We start from the raw sequence: 22,063 nt of genomic DNA, 5'->3' as shown, positions 1-22,063 counted from the left end.
ACAGTAGTAAAGAATGTTACCTGGAATCCCTAAATTTATTGGCTGAGGAAAGTAAAAGCTGCTTACATCTGTTAATGTAGTAGTATCTATTTTTTGTATTTTATTTTCATCAGCTACCAAATGGAGTCTTTCTAGGATGATGCAGTTAGCTCTGTGAAGTCACATTCATGATGAGAATAATTTCTGTGCCACTTACGTGCTGTTCTATAACTTGGATGCTATTGGAGAAGAGGGATACCCGAGAAATTTAGCTTTAATTTATTATCTTGTTTCAGTTAGGAAAAAAACAAAACAACCTCTTCCTGTCAACTGTTCTTTCCATTTTTACTTTATTCCTACTTCCTCAGTCTTTAATTTTTTGATAGCTGGCATTTGGTCTGAAACTGAGAATGGAGTTAGTCTGGGTTTACATCATTTCTGTCTTTGTGTTGAATGTGATGCTGTAAATGATAGCTGCTTCCTTCTTTTGGTAGTGTGATGAAAAGCATCTGGACAGTATTGCTGGTAAGTTTTGCAGTCTTCATAATTAAGACGTTCCTCTTGTTTTCTGTGTTGAAAATGCTCAAAATAAGTTACCGTAATATATTAGTAAACAATGAAGACGGCTCTGCTGGACATTGCAGTCTGGCTCAGAAATCTTTTATTATTATATTTAACATTTTTCAAGTACTAAAGTGTTGCAAAAATAATACGCCAGTATGAACATAACAATTTAGGAAGTATAAATGTGTGCCAACCTAAATTGAATCTCCTTCAACCAGTATAGCACTTACAAACAACCTGGTACACGTAAAATATTTTATTCAGTAACTGCCTCTGCTGGAACAACTTCCAGAAGCATCTGAAGGTGCATAGTGATGGGCTCTGAGGAAAAAACATTATTGTTAGAGGTTTTATGAAAGAACATTATTTCTATTCATACTTATTCCTAAGTGACAAAATTATCCTTGTGAGTATGTATTTTTCTGTATTCATATCTCATCAAACTTGAAAAATAATGTGTAGGCAATAAAAAGTGTCTTAAGATTCAAACTGCAGCATTCCAGGGTTCTAAACTTGCTCTTAATAGAATACAATGCTTCTAATTACATAATATTTAATAATCCCAAGGGGCAGGAGAGACTATGGATATTTTTTAAAGTCGGTGTCTGTAGAACTACTAATTCTTTCTTCAGCTTGTTCGCTTTCCCTTTTAGAAATACCTGTGTGTCTGGTTTCCCTGAGATAATTGCAGGGTTGCTCTTGAGACTACCCAAAATTATTTTATAAATGGTTTCACTGGGTTTTTGCAGCTTTCACTTTACTGAGCAGCACTGTGATAACTTTTTCGTCTTGATACTGTTAATGTTTTCTTTAGTAAGTATAGTAAAATTCATAACCTGAGCTAAAACCATAGTATGTTGTGGCATAGGAATGTAATGTCTGCTAACCTTTAGTTAATGGCTAAAGCAATGTTTTGAAATTGAAAAACTAGCTTTACAGATAAAATAGCTCTGGTGATTTTAAAATCAGTTTCTTTGTGCTACTACTGTTTTTTGGGTTTGGTTGGTTGTTTTTTTTTGTGAACTAAGTTTTGTTTTTCCTGAAGTCAGACAATGGTGCTTTTGTTTGTTTTTTTCCTCTCACAGGAAGAAGTAAAATACAGTCTTTAGTAAAGCTCACCATGGGCCACTCTATGTCTGGAAAATTGCCTCCTTCCACACCCAGCTCATGTGATTTTTAGATGGGATGGACCGTATATAATGAGCTTCATTACAGTAATTAATCTAAAACTTAGAAATGTTCTGTTGAATTTGGAGCCAGCTATCTGAGGTATACTTACTTGATATTTTTTGGGGCCAGTTGAATTTAAAATGAACGAAAAGTACATAAACTATAAGTCCACTAAGTATAAATAAAACACAGTACAAATAGGGCAATTCAGGTGCGCTGATGATTGGTGCCAATACCAGTAAAACGGAGACTAATGTCACTATGACTGGAATTATGATGGGTACCTGCAAGACACAAACAAAGCACAAAATAACTTGTTTTGTTGTTCTTACGGCAGTTGCATATATGAAAGAATATTTTCATTGCCTTACGGATTTTTTCCTTTTAAAATTTCTGGAATTAGATGGGGTAATTGAAAGAGTAACAAGAATATGGATAGGGAAACCCCTTCTGCTAAATCATTGACCAAGATCTCTTTGTCTGTATTGCAAATTGCAGTGTAAAAATTTGCATTCTCATGAATTTGGGACCCAACTCCAGTGCCATGACCTGGAGTCTTACTCTTGAGTACTCAGTGGTAGTCTGCTGACTGCAGCTTCCCATCCCTGACCATCTTCCTTGTGCTTGTGGTCTGTGCAAGTGAAAGTAAACACCCTGGAATTTTTTCCCAGTGCTTACAAGCTTTGTCCCAGTGCAAAACTGGAACAAAGTGAAGAACTACAAATAAATGGCTATGTTTCAGGTAAGGAAAAAAACTATGAGTCTGCCTGAGGATGTTGTTTAAACATGCAAATATTTAGGATGAGTTCATGTTTCAGTATTTGTGAGAATGGAGGAAAAGCCATACTGAATGCTGAACTTACCCTGATTGGTCTCTTGAGTTCCTTTCTTGTGAACCTCATAACAATGAGCGCAAGTACAGTTAAACCATAAAATATCCAGACTGCAAAACTAAAATAATTTATGAGTGTGTCAATGTCACCAGGGATAATATAAATAATAGCAATGGCCCCCTAAAAACAAAACCAAAAATTAGTATAGTCTACTATAAAAGAAGCCTGAATTTTACTGATGTGTCAGTAAGGGCACATTTGGTGTTCTAGAGCAGGATCTGTGAATGCGCTTGCTTAAATATTTGGGTGTAAGTGTATTGCAGCACCTTTAAAGATAGTGTCCACATCCTGCCAACGTGGGGGGTTTTGTGTGCAATTTTAATTCCATTTTAAGTCCAAAGAATTAAAATTTGTATCTGTTAATCTGTTGTTGACTGCGTGTTTTGGAGTAAATGAAGATGCTAAATATATTTTTAGGTTATTAAAGTTACTGGGAGTCAACAGAACTGAACTTTTCATTTATCTTGTTTTACCTTGAAGAGAAATGGGTAGAATAAAAATAAGAAGATATTCTAGACTTATTTTAAAATGTATTTACTGAATAGAATTTTTTTTTAGTGACATGTAAACTTGTTCTTGGAGAAAATAGGGTAGTAGTAGCTTGTGTTCAAGCATCTTATGGAATGAGGGATTTCCCTAATACTAATAATTTAATTTTTAATTTGTTTTCATTCTGCGGCTCCTTAAACATTTTGATTTTAAAATCCAGTTCTGGAATAAAACTTCAAATTGAGAAGTTGGAGGGGGTTTATATAGTCGTTTTTCCTATAATGTGTTCAGTAGTTTTCTTGTCTAGATAGTCAGTGTTGAGAATGATAGTAAGAAATTGTGAAAGCATGTATTACTGGAGAATTTTTGTTGCTAATTTTTCTGTACTTAGAATATATACTTACATAAAATATGATAGCAGGTGCTGGCGTTAAACGCTTAACACTTATGTAGGATAGCACCTTTAGCATGTGCCCTTCACGACCTGCAACATAAACAAGTCTGACAAAACAAAAACAAGGCAATCTTGTTAGTGTGGCACCTACACTTTAAGTGGCATTACTAAAAAAGAAAATAAATAAAACCAAGGACCATTCATTTTCAAGTTTGTTTTATTGTGTGGCTACATCTAACTATAATTTCATCTGTATTTCCTTTGAATATGCAGTGAGATTTAAGGAGTATTGTAGACTAAATATGGGAAATACCAGTAGTAAAGTAGTGAACTTGAAACTAATTCTGAACCAGTATTAAAGTAGTGAATGTGAAATCAATTTCAGAATCATTAGTTTGCACATTTAATTTAAAATTAATCTTGGAAAAATGGTAGCAACTGTGGCCCTTTCAATTAAATATTTCCTTTTTAATTTGCTTCATACCAAAAAACTACATTGACAGCCTTCTGTCTAAAAATTGGTCTTTGCAGCCCTGTCGTATTCAGATGAATTGGAAATTTAAAATATTTTTTAATAGTAACTGGAAGTGTTGAACAACTGATAGAAAGGAATAGCTTCTCTCCAATTCTTATCTTGATCATTACTGTTGTAGTCATGTTTGTACTGGTGGCAGTTTAGCTTTAAACTTGATGAGAGGTGGGGTGAAAAAAACCCCAACCTTTTGTGCCCTACCCACTTTGAATTAATATAAGACCATTTTTTCTAATTTATCAAACCTGCATAGCCACTGTTTCTTTTGAAAATTAAACAATACAGTTAGATTTGCTGGTACTTTTTAGTGTCTGTATCTTTGTGTGTGTAGATACATAGCTGTATATGTAAATTTTTCCATCCTTTAAATTTATTTTTTTTTTAAGATACTTGGAATGGGAGCTTACCTGCCTGCAGTAAAACAGGTCCCATTGGCAGATCCAATTGTAGAGAAGGCCACAAAGAGAGGAACTATCCAAGAGGCTGGATAAAGGACTCTATCTCCAAATGTCTGGAATATGGGATTAAAATGAATAATTTTTGTCATTTTAACTACCATTTACCATAAAGATATTACTGGTTTATTCAGTTATGCTGGAGCTTCTTTAAAAGAACAGTAAATGGATATCTAAGGTATGTTACCAATAAAAACATATGTTGTATATTTTGTGTAGTTATTAGAGAATGCTTTGCCAAATGAAGACCTGGATTAATTCATGAACCACTCTTCATAGAGTGGAATGTTGTTGTCATGGTGTTTCAGATGCAGCATCTGTAGGAAACATTGGGAGGCAGATGTAAAAGATAAGCAGAAATCAAATTCTGTTAGAGAGTCCTGGTTTGGGAGCGTGTCTGCAAAATAACAAGGCAGATGGCATTGCAACAGAGCACCACGCATACGGAAGCTGGTGTTTCAACCTATATAAAAAGAGTAACGCTAGTGGCGACAGCATGACAACCTAAGCCTTATGGGTGAATGAGTAAAGGACAAACTTGCGAAGGGCTTTCACTACATTTTGGTTTTTACTTGTGCCATGGTATGCTAGCTGTCACTGCAGGAGGGATTACATCTAATGGAGGTACATTGATCTACTGTAAATTCATTTGAATTAAACCTTTTTTTGACAGGTGGGTTTGGGGGTTTTAGTTGGGGGGTGGCTAACTTTTTTGAGTAAACCAAACATAAGAGTTCTGCTTTTGCACAGGTGTAACATCTGTGCTGTTTCTTTGTCCAGTAGTAGGACGCTCATCAGTGCTAAGCAAGAAGTCTACTTACAGGTGTATTGACCTTCTCATACAGTGCACTCCTTTTGCGGTTTGCGGTGCTTCCATTGTACTGCTCAGTGGCAGTTCTGAGATTTTGTTAATTTAGTCTGAGTTTAGTGCTAGCTGGTTTAGTGTGTTGCTGAGATTGTAAGTTTAGTGGTTTTTTGAAGAGGGCTAGTTGTTAAACAAGACATAACGATATATAAATTAGTGTACCTCTTGATGCAAACAAGATGCTGAAATGTACTGAAGCTCTACAGTTTAAAAGGTTTTATTTTTTAAGATTTTGAAGTATTTCTGCATCAGTGCACTTCTTTACTGTACTGCACTGTATTTTGCAAACACGTCATGTGCTGTTTGTTTTCCCCAAAAATTAGTACCAGGAAAAGTTGCTGCATGACCTCAACTATTGTTTCAGAGACATGCCCCACAGAAAATTTACAAGTAGAACTGAAAGGACAGATGTGCTTGCTTAAGTTTTCAAAATTATACAGTCTTTAATTTCATCTGTAATAGTATATCTTGCAGTACTGTAAAAAGGATATTTCTTAGTTTTATTAAGAAAAGCAAGAACGAGTGAATTATGGACTGCTTGCTGTTATCGCGAGAACGACAAACTTTGATCTACTGTCATTTTGCATGTGCTTGTTTCTCAGAAATGCTGGAAGCACTGTAGAGGGCAAAGCAGCAGTCGGATGTTTTTCCTTCCATCTTTTTGGTGCTAATGGAAGAGAGTCAAGCTCGGAGCTGCAGTGTTTACAAAATGTTAGCTGAGGACTGCATTACTTTTTGTACCTTTTTTAAAAATTATTTTTTTGGGATATGACAGAACTACTGTTTAAGCATTACTGAAATAAATTTTAGATTAAGAAATGACAGATAATGAGCGATAAAGTGACACTGACAGCATAGACAGAAATCAATTGTATTTTAAGAAAAAGTATAGGTTCCTTTTTGCTCAGGACTTCAATGCACACAGTCTTCTTCAGATACTCTATTACAAAATAAAGTGGCTTACCACAGCAACTGCCTGGGACTGCAGGAGTTCTGTTGAAGTCATTACGGTGAAATACGAAATGTTTATCAGAACGTAACAAACTGTAACCAAGGGGATCCCAATAATTATAGATAGCGGTAGATTTCTAAAGAATGCAAAAGTAAGACTCCATCAGCATTGCTATATCACTGGTAGAGTTGTCATAGTAAACTGTGGACTCTTCCTCATATGCTCTTCAGTTATATTTAAGTTTATTTATTGGTAGAGCCATGGAAATCAAGATTTTTAAAAAGGAAAAATACAAATTTATGCAAATTTATGAAGCCTGTAATAGGTGCTAATTAGCTTTGTTAGTGCTTAAACTTTGAATAACCATTGCTTTTAAAAACAAACTAAAATATTAAGTGTTTGATTTTTGTTATTAGAAACACTGCTTTCCTACATATTTTTACCTGTAAGGATTTTTAAGTTCTTCTGTGATGTAATTGAGTTGATTCCTGGAAGAAAAAACATTCATGGAATGTTATTAGCAGTCAGGTGTTGAAATACTAGTATGTTACCAAGTCAGGTAACGTATTTCTTGTGTTACTGGTTTTTACCTTTTCAGTGTTTTTTTTTAAAAAAACAACAGATACAAACAATGTTTTAGGTTTTTGCCCTGCATTTTTACCACTTAAGTGAGCTGCTTATCCAAATGTCAGCCTCTTCGTTCACCATCTTTTCCTCCATTATTTTTTCCTCCTCACAGTTTTAGAACTATCTTTGAGATTTTGGAATGATATTGTCTAAGTTCTTGGATAAAATATCCCAGAATAACAACACAAAAAATTGACAGATGTTTATCTCAGATTTACAAGATTGCCTTTCAGCTTCAAGCTTTGCACTATGTGGGTCTTTTCAAATAAAAGCACAAGTGTGCCCATTGCAAGGACTGAAGCAAGTCTGCTGATGTTTCACAATTGTTCTGTAAGTCATGTTGTCCAGAAAACTGGCATGAAAAACGTTTTTAAGGTTTACACCTATCAGAATTACAATTTCCAAATACTCATTTTTGCTGGAGCATGTAGACCAGATTGAAACAAAATTTTTACTTGTCGCTTCTGAAAACGTGAGGAATTTGTATTTACATTTTAACAGGGTGATTTTCAAACGCTGCTGCGTGGTGATTACATACTGAAATAATTGTTTAGGCACCAGTTTCCTTGCTCACTTGAAAAATCGAGGTGAACGTCTGAATTGACAGACTTGCATGACTGGGCGAAGACACTCAAGCTTGGAAATAAAGCCTGAAGGAGTAATCCATTTTAAAAATAAACTCAGTTTTAAGCATCTAAATGGAACTTGCTTTGTTGTAAGTTTTAAGATTTATTATATTATTACCTTCCAAAATACAGACGTATATGCAAACTTTTACAGTTTGAACATGTAAAAATAGCATTAATGGATCAGACCTTGATATGAGATTTGTGCCAACAGAGCCCTAGACCACCTGACATTCCCTTTAGTTTCAGGAAATGAAAAATGTAAACTATTTTCCAGACTGTGGCAGAGAATAAATTAAATATTCCTTCCAGTAAATAAATTTAGTCTTACAAAAATAATTCTGGAAAGCACTCAGAATTCTGACTATTAAATATAAATGCTGTATGTAGAACATGGGCGTAAACCTAAAGCCATCCATATCTGTGATTATTTCCAAATGTGTTTTCTTAAATCTAACATAGTAATGGCTAAACAAATGTGGAGATTTTTAATTGAAAGTTTCTCAGGGAAGAAAATGTCATTGTTTTTTCTATTAATTCAAAAATGAAACTTGAATAAGAAAAAATAAAAAGTTGAGCCTTATGAATTCTGACACTTTTTGTTTTGGTTTGTTTTTTTTTTTTTTTTTTATTATATCATCCTGTACTAATCAAACACCACTGCATACTTCACAAGAAGTGGAATTTGATGGGGTACCTGTAGGGGCTCTGGGAAGGCTATTTTGCCTAACATAATGGAGTTAAACTGTGTTATATTCTCGTTACCACAGTATCTAAGCACCTTCAGCAGCAAAGCAGTAGCCCTTTCGGGATCTAGTATAGGGTTTTTTTCCCTAATAAACAGTAACTTGAGGATTAGGGGGTGGGGAGTGGGCCAGGGTTTTTTGGTTTTATTTAGTTGTTTGGGTTTTTTTAACCAAACTGGTGTTCTTTTTCCAGAATTCATTAAGAGATTCTTAATAACAAGTCAGATGTTAACTTTTTCAGATCACATCTTTGAGCTCTACAGGGAGAGAGTAAACCAGTTAAAGGCTGTTAAACTGTAACTATTAATGCTAGTAAAGATACCTTACCATCCATCATACGCCCAGAGTCCATTATAAAATGCCAAACTGATGGAGCCAACAGAAATTTTACTGTCCTTGAAAGAATCTTGAAAGTTTTCAGTTTTTCCTGCAAATAAGACATAACTACAAATCAATGTTGAAATAAATTCCTTTAAAATCCCACTAGATGAAGAAGCATTCCAACATCTGTTTAATGTTTTGAAACTTCTCACTGTAAAAATCAATTAATACCTATTCTTATTAGCACATCTGTCATGTTGCATTTCCCACCCACCTCCCTTCTCTGAAAGGAAGTGTCATAGTTCCCAAGAGATCTGGAACTAAAACATTGAATAAAGAGAGCCGTATTGTTGTGCCGCTTCTGTCGGTGGGAAGTTTTTTAATGGTCACAGTGGAAGCTAAAATAATTTTTGCAAGTAAAGTATATTTAATTACCTTGTGCAAGGAGAACAATTCCACTTACAATAATGATTGTGACAATGATCATTTTAGTAGCTGTGAGAAAATTCTGGAGATAGCTTCCCAGCTTCACACTCAGTGAATTCACTATTGTAATGATCACTAAAAGAAAGAAGTTTATGAATTTCTGCATTAAATTTGTCAGAATTGAAAGTTGCCTTTTAAACCTCCCCCTCCCCCTTTACTGTACTGCTTTTTCCTTCTACTGTTTGTCTATATTATTGATACAGTTTTTTAACGTGCTATGTTTGGATAACTTGGGAAACTTTTTCCTTGCTATTTTAAGAATTAGATTTTGATATACCTTTAACGAAAAAAATACATTGAAGTTACACCATATTCTGATAAATACAGAAATAATACCTCTACACAATTTTTCTTCCTTTTTTGCTAGACATAAGCATTCATTACACAGCTGTATCTTAATAAAGATAAAAGAAACTTAGACAGGGAACAAACCATTTTTAAACCTATAGTTTTTATGTATTGTTGAATTAGTTCCTGTGGGAAGGACTCCTGAAGTCTCGTGATGGGGCCATATGGAAATTGCTATGCAGTTATCGATCTTGCCTCTTTTTTTAAAAAGTATGAATCTTACCAATGGCAGCTGCCGCAAGACACTTGATAACAGCCGGGGGAGGATTGCAACCTGGATAAAAAGGAGCTGATGCATATTCTGCAAAGCTGAGACAAATAATTGCAAATGAACTGGGTTTTGTGACGAGTAAGCTTGTCCAAGAAAACAGAAATGCTGGAATCGGGCCAAACGCCTCCATAAGGTAAGGATATTCTCCCCCGGATTTTGTGATCATTGTGCCAAGCTCAGCAAAACAAAGTGCACCTGAACAGCAAGAAAAGCATTTATTACTGGTTTAGTTCATACTAAGCTATGACTAACAGATTATCACTTTTCAACTGGTAGAAAAGTTAATGAAATGGATGTATACAATGCATTGTTACTTTTTTCATATTTCTGTACGTTCTATTGTAGATGCAAACCAAAAATGTAATTACTTATGAGCAATTGAAAAAATATACAGAAACTTAATAGCTTCAGCATTCTGGACTGTTAGTCCAGAATTTACGACTATTGGTGTTTAAGGCTTCAGCAAAGAAATTACAAATACTCTGATTTCATACTAGATTTCTGTTTAAGAAACCAACACTGTAAGAAGCATCTAAGTGACAGCTGCACTGGCTGACCTACCTTTTGGAGACTTAAAAAAAAGTATTTCATGCACAATTTTGAAGTAAAATGTCTATAAAGCTCAGTTTTAAAGCACAGCAATATTTCTAGATTTATTGCTATAGCTGGTATCAAAGGCTTTTTGCCTGTGCTCTGTATCTGACACAGTGCCCAAAGAATTCCTCTTTGGTTTACTGCTAGAAATATTTTTAGGTGCTTGGTGCTAATGTTTCAGATCATAGAATTAAATTCATACAATTACACAAGTGGAAAAATAGCAGAAGTACCTAGTTCACTGCTAGTAATTTTCACATTTTGGTTGTGATTTAAGTAGAAAAGTATTCTCTTTGTTATTAGTGGATGAAGTCAGCAAAACTAAAACCTACTTCCAAAATGAACTGCAAGTGTACTTTACAATTTTAAAAATTTATAAACGGCACATACTCTTAAGTGTTTGCCTGAGTTGTGCTACACTCATCAGGATATGACTGACTTTGGTCTAGGAGCTGTTATTAATTGGTGAAATGAGAGTAGTATGCAGAAACAGTAGAAACAAAGATTTAAGCAAAGATTGAAATTCTTTATTGATCAATTTACCTAATGTCGCAAGAATTCCACAGGCTGCCCAGATGGTTAAACAAGGACCCACTGCTCCAACATTGGCAAGTACTGATTTTGGAGAAACAAAGATGCCTGAGCCAATAATTGTACCAACAATCATACAGATTCCACTGATGAGGCCAACCTTGAAATAAAATGAGACATCTTGGTAAAGTATATTTCTAATAATTCCATAATTACTTCTCGGTGTAATACAATTAGAGTAATTGTTATTACTGACTTTTTTTTTTTCAGCTTTCAACATACAGCTTCCACAAATATTAAGCCATGTGAAGGTTTCTCTTTTCTTTACAAGACGCATACGCACCTTGTGGCATACTCTGCCATTTCCAAAAATGCAGTTATTTGGACTTTGCCTGTGTATTTGTTGTATCAAACTGTCCTTTAGGTTATGCGGGTCTCAAATCAAACCTTACACAGGTGAACACCCCCTCTCCACCCTGATTAAACACTGAAATTCTTTTATGAGCACTTGAGGAATTCTGAATTTTCTAAGCTTCAAAAATTTGCTTTTTTGGATGGAGCCTAGTTGTTGTTCAGCTTTCCTCTCCTTGATTCAGGTATTTCTGCACAGGCATTATCTTGATGCTGCTAGGTGGTGAAAAGATCATGTTCTGACTTTGTAGTGACCTACATGTTACAGGAAACTAGTAAAACTCAAGGCATTTCCTGCTAAAAAAAACCAGTAGCATGGGCTGCTTAAATTGTCCTGCTAGTTACAGCTGTCCAATAACATCAATATTCTTCCAGTCTTGACACCAAACTAAAATTACATAGAGAGTCTTTCTCCAGGTTATTTAAATTTAAAGAGGGATTGCACTCCCTCCTGAGAGCAAGTGACACATCTGTTTTCTAAAGCATTCGGAATTTTCTGGAGGAGACAAATTTTCACTTCTCTTTCTGTACCAGCGGCTATTTTATGGCTATAAACACCAACAAACTTTCAGAAGCAACGAGGTGAACAACCCCCTTCATCCTCTGAGAGGTACATGGAGAAAGAAACGGTGAAGTTTATAGAGTGTCTCACTTGATCAACTTCGAAGTTATCAGAAAAAATAATTCAAATACTTAAAAAAAAAAAAGCCATATTATTTTAAATTATATCAGAGCTATTTAACTAGCAGTTAGTAGTTTTCTAAAATGTAAACCAACGACACGGTCAAGATATTAGTACATGGCTGTCACATTGGGACACAGTTGCAGTTTTTGTACAGAGATGCACATGCAAAGAGGCCCCCCCCGTGCCCCCCCGCCAGCCCCTCGCACACACACGGGCTGAAAACACAAGATTTTGCCTGCTTTTGTAGGTTTGTCGTTTGGGGTTGGTGGCTCTGAATGGATTCTCCATCCTCTTTTCCGTTGGCCTTTCCTTTTCTTTTCCTCAAGCTTTCTTCACCCATTTGGCTCAATTGTTGAAATCTCTAAGGAAATAAAAACAATTATCAGTCTAGCGTATCGATGTTAGCTTGGCTTTTGCTGATACAGAGGGGTCCCAAATACTGTAGGTAAATATTGCCAAAAAACAGACGTGCACACACACTTGCTCACAGGCAAAGGACTTCCTTCCATCTGACTATCTGCTCAGAGATTAAATCAGAGGCGTTACGTTTACTTCACCTTATCCATCTGACTTGCTCTGGAGTTTCCTCGTGCCCACCTGGCAGTGAATGTCTTTGTATCTTCCGCCTGGGGTCACATTCAGTGGAGAGGATGTCCTCCCTGGAACAATCTAGGTTTTACAGCTGGTCCCTCCTTTGAATTCCTCCAGACATCCAGACAGATTAAATCTTTTCTCCCAAAAGCTAGTCTGTTCTCTTATCTAGGAGACCTTCTTTCTGATCTTCGTTAAATTAGGCCTTGTCTCAGTTCCTTGAAGATGCAAGTATCTGCTGAACCAAGTGCTGTCTGCTGTAATTGTGTAATTAGCAGCTCTTTGACTCGAAAAGAGTCACCAGAATCCTCTGTGTTGACTCAGGGTGAATGCTGCTGCACGTTTTGTTCTGTTTAGAATTAGAATGTAAACAGTTGGGTGGGTTTTTTTTCAAGTTTAAACTTAGACTTGTGTTTTTGTGGGGTTCTCCTGTTTGCCTTAGTATTGGAATCAAATACAAGCTGAGATCGTGAAGGAAATTGGACAGGTTAGGTCCTGATTCTCAAAAGTTGATTCAATCAGAAGTCTCTTCTCTCCTCAGACCCTCTGGCTGTAATTACTGGAGTCTGAATGTTGACGATCGTTTTGCAGTTGTACAGGCAGTAATTCAGGAATGCGTCATGTTTAGGCAACTTAACTAGTATCCAGTAATTCTTGGCTACAAAACCTGTGGCATTTTAAATTAACAGAACGCTTATCTCAGTACTGCTGGTCTTCAGAAACATTTGGGCTGTAAAGACATCCGGTTTATGTTTTGAATTAAAGATTATTTTTTTTTTTTTAGAAAAGAAATCATCATGAATCCAACTTCTAAGATTAAACTTACAATAGAAAATTGCCCACGTAAGGAATGCAGGGCTTGGGTCACTGAATTTTATTACAGCTTTGTACCCAACTTCTGTCTTTAAAGTCATGTACTTAGAACGTTTTAATCATTGTCTTTTAGCAATTCATACTTTCACTTACCTTTTTTATTTATATTTGTTTGGTGTTAATCGGGTCCAGGAATCTTTGTATATGTATTTCTTTATTTCTCCCGTTAGATTTACCAGCCAGTTAGACAACAAGACATGTCCATGTCTGAAGCCAGAATACGCAGAAGCAGCAGCTTAAGTACAGAGGTTATAAAAGGTAATCATTAAACCTATTCTCAGCCAAGAAGCTTTGAGATAGGAACCACAGGTAAACCAATAGTCCGATTAGTTTATCTTTAAAAAAAAAAAAGTCTTTGTTCCGTTCATAAGAATGTTTGTCTAGTACCTAACTAATATATTACATAGTGAGAGTGAACCATAATTTGAAAAGTCTATTTTGATGATTTTATGTCAAGCAATTTCTAATTTAGAAATGCTTTGGAAAGATAACCTTGAAGTAATTGTCGTATTAAGGGTGCATTAAAAACATCTGTCCAGGTGTTAGCTGCATCCTATAAAAATAGTTGATGTTTTTATCTTGAAAGGTAGAGATGTGTGAACAGAAATTTTTCCTTTTGCTTTTCATTAACGTGAAGGTAATTAAGTGGGAAGCTTGTGTTCCCTTCACTTGCAGTTCAAATTAATTTTTCATTTTTGCGAATGTTTTAAAATCTTGCTTTAGTGAAAAATGCCATTCTCTATTTCTATGCAGTTGTATGTCCAGGAAAAAAGATATTTTATCTTGAGTGCTGAAATAAAGTAGCTTCTTTCATTCCAGCTAGTTATCCCTAAAATACTAGCAAAAAAACCTGTAATTATGTTTCAGTTCATTGGTTTTGGCAATGCAGTTGTACAGTTCGTTTCCTGCAGGACATCAAACCCTAAATTCTGATCAGCCCAATCTAACAACCTAATCTAAAGCGAAAAGATGTACTGGTATTAGTCACTGATGTTAAGACTTATTACCAATGATATGATAATACTTCATGAACAATAGTAGTAGAGAACTGGAAATAAAACCAAATTTTTAGACCTAAGTATCAACAAAACTGTATTCTGGCATGGTTTGACAGTTGGGTTTGGCTTGGTTTAGGTTTTTTTTAACCTTTTTGTTTAAGCAAGCAGGCTTGATCAACAGGAATTCCTGTCTCTTGTAATGATGATGTAAATCCATGACTGAAAATGGACTAAGAAAATGTGAAACAGACTTACACTGGTTTAGATTTGCTGTGTTTTGTGGTGGTTGAGCCAGACTCTGTGCTGTTGGTGTCTTTCCCCAAGATTGCAAAGTAATGTCAGTACTGAAAACAAAACCAAAACTGTATTTTATTTTTTTTACTATTTCCTCTTTTTTTTCTTGTTTAATTTTCAGAGAAATAGGGATAAGCTTCAAGAGAAGCTCTTCCATGTTAACTAACTTCTTGCTCAAAAACTACCGTCTGAACAATGGTTGGACAAAAATTCTTTTTTTCTACAGGTAAAGAGAAAAAAGAGTTTTAAAATTAGAGTCTTAACTACAAGCATATGAAAAGCCAGATATGAACAACTTACTCCTTTTTTTGCGTCTTTTACAAGGACTTCAAAATACTTTTTATGGTAATTGTAATGTAGGATTCAGTAAACTCAAGTTTTTATATCCATGAATCGCAGATGCCTCATCTGGGATCATGTGTTATATAATGTGCTACTGTGTTCTCTATAACTGATAATTTTGAAATTAAGATTGATAACCTTTTTATCATTCCTGTGTGTTTCCTGAAATGCCACAGAGACTATTGAAATAGCTAATGTGAAAAGAAAAAAGGAGGGAGTTATATTATGGGGCTAACTTGTCCCTCAAAATGAAATAGACACACCTTTCACATCATCTCTACCCTGGGATTTCCAGACCAACAAAAAAAAAAAAAAGGGAGGGGGGGAAATTTACATAATTTTGAGGAAAAGACAATAGAGTATATCATCTTTAATTCCATATTAAGTAAAGTTTAGCTTAGGAATTTTTTTTTTAGATTTTGTGTAGATAATATTTGAATTTTTTTGTGCAGATGTATTCTACACGTCTCATGATGTCTGCCGATGTCTTTCCTTTCTGGATGAGAACTGTAATCTACTTTGTTCCTTCAGGTACGATAAAGGCAATATTGAAAATACATTGTCTTGAGTTTTTGCCTGAACATCCAGTTTCTTTGGTTGACCTCAAATGCGTATTTGGAGGGTTCCCATCTGTTCAATAGGTGTCTTGAATCTCTGCCGGTGACCTGACCTTAACTAGCCTGGAAAAATACCTTCATATATTATTTAGTTTTGTTCTAGGGATGTTATAAACTTGTTAAAGGATTTGCAATTTTAGCAGCAATCCTTTTCCTCAGCCACTGAAGGAAAAAATAAACGCTGAGTTCAAGGATTCTACTGTTATTTTCTTGATGGACAAGGGAAATGGCATTTTACAGCCATGGGAAAAGACTCCTTCGCTCTCAAATATATACATAGATGAAGAGGTCAAGGAGTTCAAATTCCAAGGGGCTGCAGAAGCAAACACTCTCTGTGGGCTGGTCCTGTCTAAACAGTGTAGTTTGAACCTTTTCAAATGCTATTTACCAATTAAATCGTAAAAAGTAATTTTCAACTTTAATTCAGGAAATAACAAGGGCATAGTATATAAATACACCTTTTATCATCATTAGTCACTAATAATAAAGGTTAATGTTTGTTAGGGTTGGTATTTATTGCTTGCAGTAATGCACATGTTCTGCTTTGACCAATACTTAAGCAAATGGTAAGGATCATTCTAAGTTGCAAATTTTAATTGTAGCTTAGCAGTATCTCAGAGTGGATACTTTCCATTCTAACCTTGCTACTTAACCGGTTACTTAATTTTAAGCAGAGCACTGGTCTGTTTACTTGCACTTGCTCTTCTTTGAATTCTGCCGTTACTGGATGTGCTGTAAAAAGAGATCTCGCTGCTGTCATCCTTAAATGCAATTAATTTTTTTTCTGAGTAATTGCAAGCATGCTGCAAGTGGAATATAAGAAAACAGTCCTTTTTGATAGCCGCGTGGGTGCTGGGTTGTGCTACTGACCTGCAAGATCTCTGCATCTTGTGGGAGTCAATAGGAAGGATGAGATGACTCTGTAGTTCTTCATGCCCCTAGTGTATATAGTTTTCAAATACCTGTATTTTTTTTCCCTACTTGGTTCTTGGTTACGGTGCAGTTAGTTTTGCCCCTGTGACAAATAAGGCTGTTGAACAGATCTGCAGGTTTGCTAAAGGTTTTGCACTAGACTTGCCTGAATAGTGCACATTTTTTTTAATAAGACAAAGATCTTTTTTGCATTACGGGGTTTTTTCAAGCACAGCTGATAAGAGACTCTTCATAAACTTGTAAATACTGGGCATGTCATTCTATCCAAAAGATCACACAAAAAAATCAAAGACTCCCTTCTGAAGGATATTCTGAAGAATTTTGTTGGCCTCTGAAGAAGACTAGCTTGAGTATATTGAATTAGCTTTTGTCACAGCTTTCAGGAGCCAAAGTTTTTAGCAGCGTTTCAGAGCCCGAACAGAATCAGTGATTTCTCTAATATGCAGCCAGCTCTTCTTTTTCTGTTTGAGGAATGAGTTTTTTGATCTCCTTTTTGAGTCCAAAATTCAGGCTGCATTCCACTGGTGTCTCATCAAGAAGGATTGCCAGATAACATTAGGTTTTGAAGACAGACAGCATCTTCAGGGTGCCCATTTCTAGCTGAGGAAGAAGGCAGTGAGTACTGAAGCACTCCAGGGATTGTGGTGCTCTGTGCTACCTACCTTTTGAAGTCTCAGTTTAACTTTAAATTTACCAAACCCAAATATTTGATATGTGAAACCACTTTTAAGTACTACAATATGATATCTTTATATGATTTGTGTCTGAATGCGTGTTCATATAGATATGTCAAAATTAATGTAGTACAGGAAAAAAATATGAGCTAAAAAAAATCTGGAGATCGCGCTCGCTGAGAAACCACATTTTTAAAGGTAAAGAAGCCTTCAAAGGGCATCTGCTTTTCTAGAATCAAGGTGATTGACCTTTTTTTTAGGTCAAATGTAGAATTTTTACCATATTGATTTAAATTAGATTTGCAGAGTAGGATGAGAGCTCAGAGCTCTCCTTGAGCTGTGCCTGACCAGCCAAGGCTTTGTAGTCCCAGAGGAAAAGCTCTTGGAACTCCTGATGCAATGTGCCAGTATAGTAGCATGAATTTTTCATGGTGAAAAATGTTAGGAAGCTCTCTCTTCTGAACTGTTGAAGAGCAACGTTCTGGCTAGAAAGATAATGACATCTTTCTCATGTAAAAATAGAGGAAGGGAAAAACAGCTGGTGTTTTATTTGTACTTGTAAATGGGAGGGGGAAAATTTTCTAATAGGATAGAAATTAGAAAAGGAATGACCTTCAGTTCACGGGACATTAGGGCGTATGTACTTACCTTCATGTGTCTGCTGAGTGTCAGAACCTCCCTGGTATTTACACAACAACTGAAGCACAGGGTATGTGATACTCTGCTCTGGCAGCAATGAGGTAAAGCCAATATTTTAAGAGTAGTTGGAGAAGGCATTGGAACTGCTGAGGTTTACTCCAGGCTCTCCAATGGTTGGTTTTGGTTTTGGAAAGCTGGTGGCAGGGTTTTCTTTTTGAATTTATGATCACATTATTTAATCCAGATGTTTTTCTAGGGCAAATTATGTTTAGTTATTATGGACAGAATATGCTCTGTAAATTCAGCAATGAAACTTTAATGTGACTACAGCTCCACAAATTCTGAATTGTTTTCTCAGTTTCTTGATGAGAATTGAAGAACACTGCATGTTTTTGTTGTTTTGTGAACGGAAGCTGAAACTACTTCATTGGTTCAATTTACAGACAGAAAGATAGTGTAAAAGGGAGGAAGGTGCAGTGTATCACAATCAACATGCTCTTGTCAGCAGTGGTTGAGGTAAAATAGTAAGTTACTGAAGTCAGGTAGGTTACAGGAAAAAAAGATAAATTGGCATGGGTAGAGTTTTTGTAGTAGAACAAAACAGGCAAATAACTTTTTTTTAGTATAGTATCTATGAAACAAGGCAAAATAACATGACTTTTAAAATGTCATTAAGTTTTGGGGTTTTAAGGTACAGTTTTCTTCACTACCTGTGTACTAACCCAGCTGATTTACTTGATTATGCAAAATTCCAACACATTCACACTTGAGTGTATTTGGAACTTGTTTCTGAATACAAGGTGATGATTTACTTGGAACAGGATAGTTAATTCTTCATTTCAGCACTTTAAAGATGCATAAAAGTTGTTACCTGTGCAAGTAAGAGGATTCTGCTGTTTGTTTATCTGTAGTACTACAAGTGCCTAGCAGTAACAGCTGCGAGACTGGACTATAAAGGAATGAGTTGCAGTGAGTATGAATTTATCTGTAATTCTGTTAAAATAAACTGAGTTTATTTCTCAAAAGTAATAAGCTGAGTGGATAGGAAAGAAACAGTAAAATATATGTATCTATTTTGGAAGGGCTCTTATTGGTGACTGTATATTCTCACCGGCAAATAGTGGTGGCAAGGTTTAAAAGTATCTATTTGAACAATAAAATCTGTGGTAGACTAGACGAAGAACTACCTGAAAGGCAGAAAGCAGCAGTGGCTCACTGCCAGGCTGAGAAGAGTCGTGTTCTGCAGGAGCGTGTCCTGGGTGTGTTCTGTTCAGTGGTTGTGTTCACGTTGCAGCTGATGGAAAATACTGTGAACGTACAAATTTGCGAACAGTACAAAATAGGGAGGATGCGCTGTCAGGGTGGGCTGGTGAAGGGCTAGGACGTATTGCCCAAAGAAGCTGAAAGGATTCCTACTTTACACACCTTTAATGAAACGTTAAACCAGCATCTGCCAGTAGTGGCCCAGTAAATCCTCCTGTAAAGGCATTTTTCAGCAATCCTAGATTTTCGGTAGTGCACTGCAAACGGCACTAAGATGGGAGAGAAGTCAGAACAAATACACTAGCTTCACAAGATGTAATGGTTACAATCATCGAAAGTTTTTGTGGTTCCTTAGGTTTTATGGATAGAAGACATCCTGAAAGCCTTGAATTCATGCTTGTGAACGCCGAGTGGGATTCACAGTGTGTGCTTTGGTATGTGCAGTGATTTCTGTGCAAATCATTCCAGCTGAGAGAGGAAAGAAGACCTTTGTTTGCCTGTCTGATTGCTGCAGGAGGTACAGGCTTCAAGGGTTTACAAGACCCATATAATGTCCACCAAGTACATGGTGGTACTTGGGAGTTCAGGTAATAAAGTGTCTTCATGCACGTGTGTGCGTACGTGTGTGTGCACACAAAGCTCTGCTGCCCCGTCAGCCTCAGGGTTTTGATTTTAAGGCAGTCAGTTTACAGTTCAGGTTGTGCCTTTGGTGCTTTTTCTGATGCTGTTTTCTTCCATGAACTTCATCCCATTACTTTGTGTGGTTCAAAGGTTACTCGAAGTAATTTATTTCCATCCTTGATGTTAACAGAAAAGTGAAGAATGATTACAAGTTTTGTTTCTGCCTCAGTTTTCACCCACTAGTTAGAAAAGAAATCTGTAACTTTGTGTTTCCTAGAAGTTCTCTCCAAAGATGAACCTGCAGTAAACATTGCCAGGTGATTTGTGGCTTAGCAATACTGCATTTTCGTGTGTAGCAGCAAGGCATGGAAACCATTACATCGGTCAGTGGCTGGTGTCGTGTAACATTAGGGCTAGGGAGTTTATAAAAGCCGTAGTGGGGGAAGTCTTCTCTCACTCTGTGGAGAAAAGGTAAGATAACCAGATCCTAGTAGTTAATTGGGGCTCAACTGCTGCTGTGTCTTTAATACTGTAAGAGATAATACATTTACATTTCCTAATTCTTCAAGATCAAGAACTTTACTTCTTAAATCTACAGTAAAATGCACTATATTGTTAGTTTTTTATTCTTTTGCATTGTTTGCATTTGCTGTTTATTTCTCAGCTGAGGCAAGGTGAATGGAGCCATCTGTTGTCTTGGTACAGAGTCAGTTGAGCAGCCTTTTGCAGGTGGCAGCAGAAGGATCTCAGCTGTGTGTCAGCTGGCACCTGATAAACGTAAGTGCAAAAGCAGCAGCCAGCCGGTGTCAGGTACGGTGTTAGGTGGTGAGCACTTTTTCTCTAAGAAAAAGCACAACATCCCTTGCAACCAAAAAAACTTCAAAAATCCACCAAGGTGATCAGATCATGACATCGGCTACTATCGACACTGTAACCCTTGCCCATCTTGTATGCTTTTTCATGCTCGTTTTTATATAGCAGTACTCAGTTTAGATGCTGTTCGTATCTTCTAAGCACATCGTGCTGTAAAGAGAAGCTCAGTGTACTGGAAGATGATGGCTTTGGTTTTGTAGAGCATTTAATGATTTATGACCGCTGTCATAATCTCCATTCGTAAGGATCACAGACTTTGTGAGGGCAACTTCTCTGAAAACTAAAGCTTTATGTATGAAGTTTGAAAAAGCTGAAATCCTGCTGCTTCTGGAAATGTCCAAGTCCTGTTGTTTATGCACTGTACAACTATGTCAAAGCCGTCAAATAGAGTTTTCTCCTGATGTGGTGCGTTATCACGCAGGCGGTTCAACATCATAAAAATATAGGAAGAGTTCAGTTCAGCCTATCTATCTGTCTGCCATTCGGTGCGTTGGTTACGTGGCATCCTTCTGTGGTTCATGATGGGTTTACTCAGTTGTATAAAAGTTGTAATAAAATGTAACATAGCAACTGCGTTTATAGGCTTGTTAACCTGCGGGCAGGCTGAAGGACCTCTTTTCCCAGTGGCAGAAACGGGCAGTTTTACGGAACAGACTAAAGCTGCCCACAGTTCTGGTCACTGGAAGAATTGAGGTGGTTTCTGGCCAGTTGTCACAACTCTGTGCAGCTTGAGTCACATCTCCTGAGCGTGACCAGAGGCCGTGCGGGGCCAGTTGTGGGTACGTGCCTGCCAGGGTGCAGCTTCAGCTGGTGGCAGTTAGTGCCTCTGTGATGCCACTGAGCCGTGCCATCGGTGGGACGGCCACCGACTGCGCGAGGCCGCTGCGTTTTGTTTGGAGGGGCTGAGAATCCGGTGTGAACACTTTTCCCACTGCGTAATTCTTAACTTCTGTAACGCCAGTTTCCAAACAGTGTGGATGCGGGGGCGTGTATGTTACTAATTAAACACACTTGCAATTTAAAAAAAAAAATAAATTAAAATGTACTGACTCACTCCCTGTAGTGATTCCTTGTGATGTTTGGTTATCAAATAATGCATTTAAATTCTCCTTAATTGCAGGAATTACTCAGTATTCTGAAGCTGGAAAGAGGAAGTGCCAAAATACAGAAAATGCCTTAATTGGGTTGGTTTCTAGTGGCTCATTATTTTAGTTTTACTTTTAACTGCTTCTTAAGCATCGAAGTGATGGTGATTGTCCTTTAAGCTCTTTATTTCTTCTAGTTAGCTTTTGAGACACTAAATTTTAAGAGTTAAGAATGCATAGCAGGCAAGCTCACTACTTAAAATAAACAAAAATCATCAGCTTTGTTAGTAATTCCAGTGGGATATTTCTGGTTTGTTGGTT

General features: G+C 36.6%; 1 protein-coding gene across 1 annotated transcript; it reads right to left on the bottom strand.

Annotated features, from left to right (window-relative positions):
• Positions 1-784: 784 nt before the first annotated feature.
• On the bottom strand, positions 785-13,611 carry SLC7A9 (solute carrier family 7 member 9). Its single transcript, XM_037409257.1, has 13 exons — positions 13,497-13,611; positions 12,175-12,300; positions 10,856-11,003; positions 9,671-9,913; positions 9,049-9,174; positions 8,620-8,719; positions 6,737-6,781; positions 6,306-6,429; positions 4,429-4,532; positions 3,500-3,596; positions 2,577-2,726; positions 1,823-1,997; positions 785-864 (listed from the first exon to the last, which is right to left on the bottom strand). The coding sequence occupies exons 2-13, from the start codon at positions 12,277-12,279 to the stop codon at positions 800-802; spliced, it is 1,482 nt and encodes a 493-aa protein (XP_037265154.1). The 5' UTR covers positions 12,280-12,300; positions 13,497-13,611; the 3' UTR covers positions 785-799.
• Between the last annotated feature and the right edge of the window lie 8,452 nt (positions 13,612-22,063).

Source organism: Falco rusticolus, chromosome 15 (genome assembly GCF_015220075.1).
Source record: "Falco rusticolus isolate bFalRus1 chromosome 15, bFalRus1.pri, whole genome shotgun sequence".
Taxonomy (NCBI): Eukaryota; Metazoa; Chordata; class Aves; order Falconiformes; family Falconidae; genus Falco; species Falco rusticolus.
Note: the sequence above shows the minus strand (reverse complement) of the source record. Positions and strands in the feature narration are given on the sequence as shown.

What these genes read in the sequence shown, in the direction of transcription:
- SLC7A9 (XM_037409257.1), bottom strand. Translation starts at nt 12,279, where the DNA reads ATGGGTGAAGAAAGCTTGAGGAAAAGAAAAGGAAAGGCCAACGGAAAA. An exon ending in AATTGTTCTCCTTGCACAAG is followed by an intron (nt 8,720 to 9,048) that starts GTAATTAAATAT and finishes TCTTATTTGCAG; the next exon opens with GAAAAACTGAAAACTTTCAA. An exon ending in ACCTGTTTTACTGCAGGCAG is followed by an intron (nt 3,597 to 4,428) that starts GTAAGCTCCCAT and finishes TTGTTTTGTCAG; the next exon opens with ACTTGTTTATGTTGCAGGTC.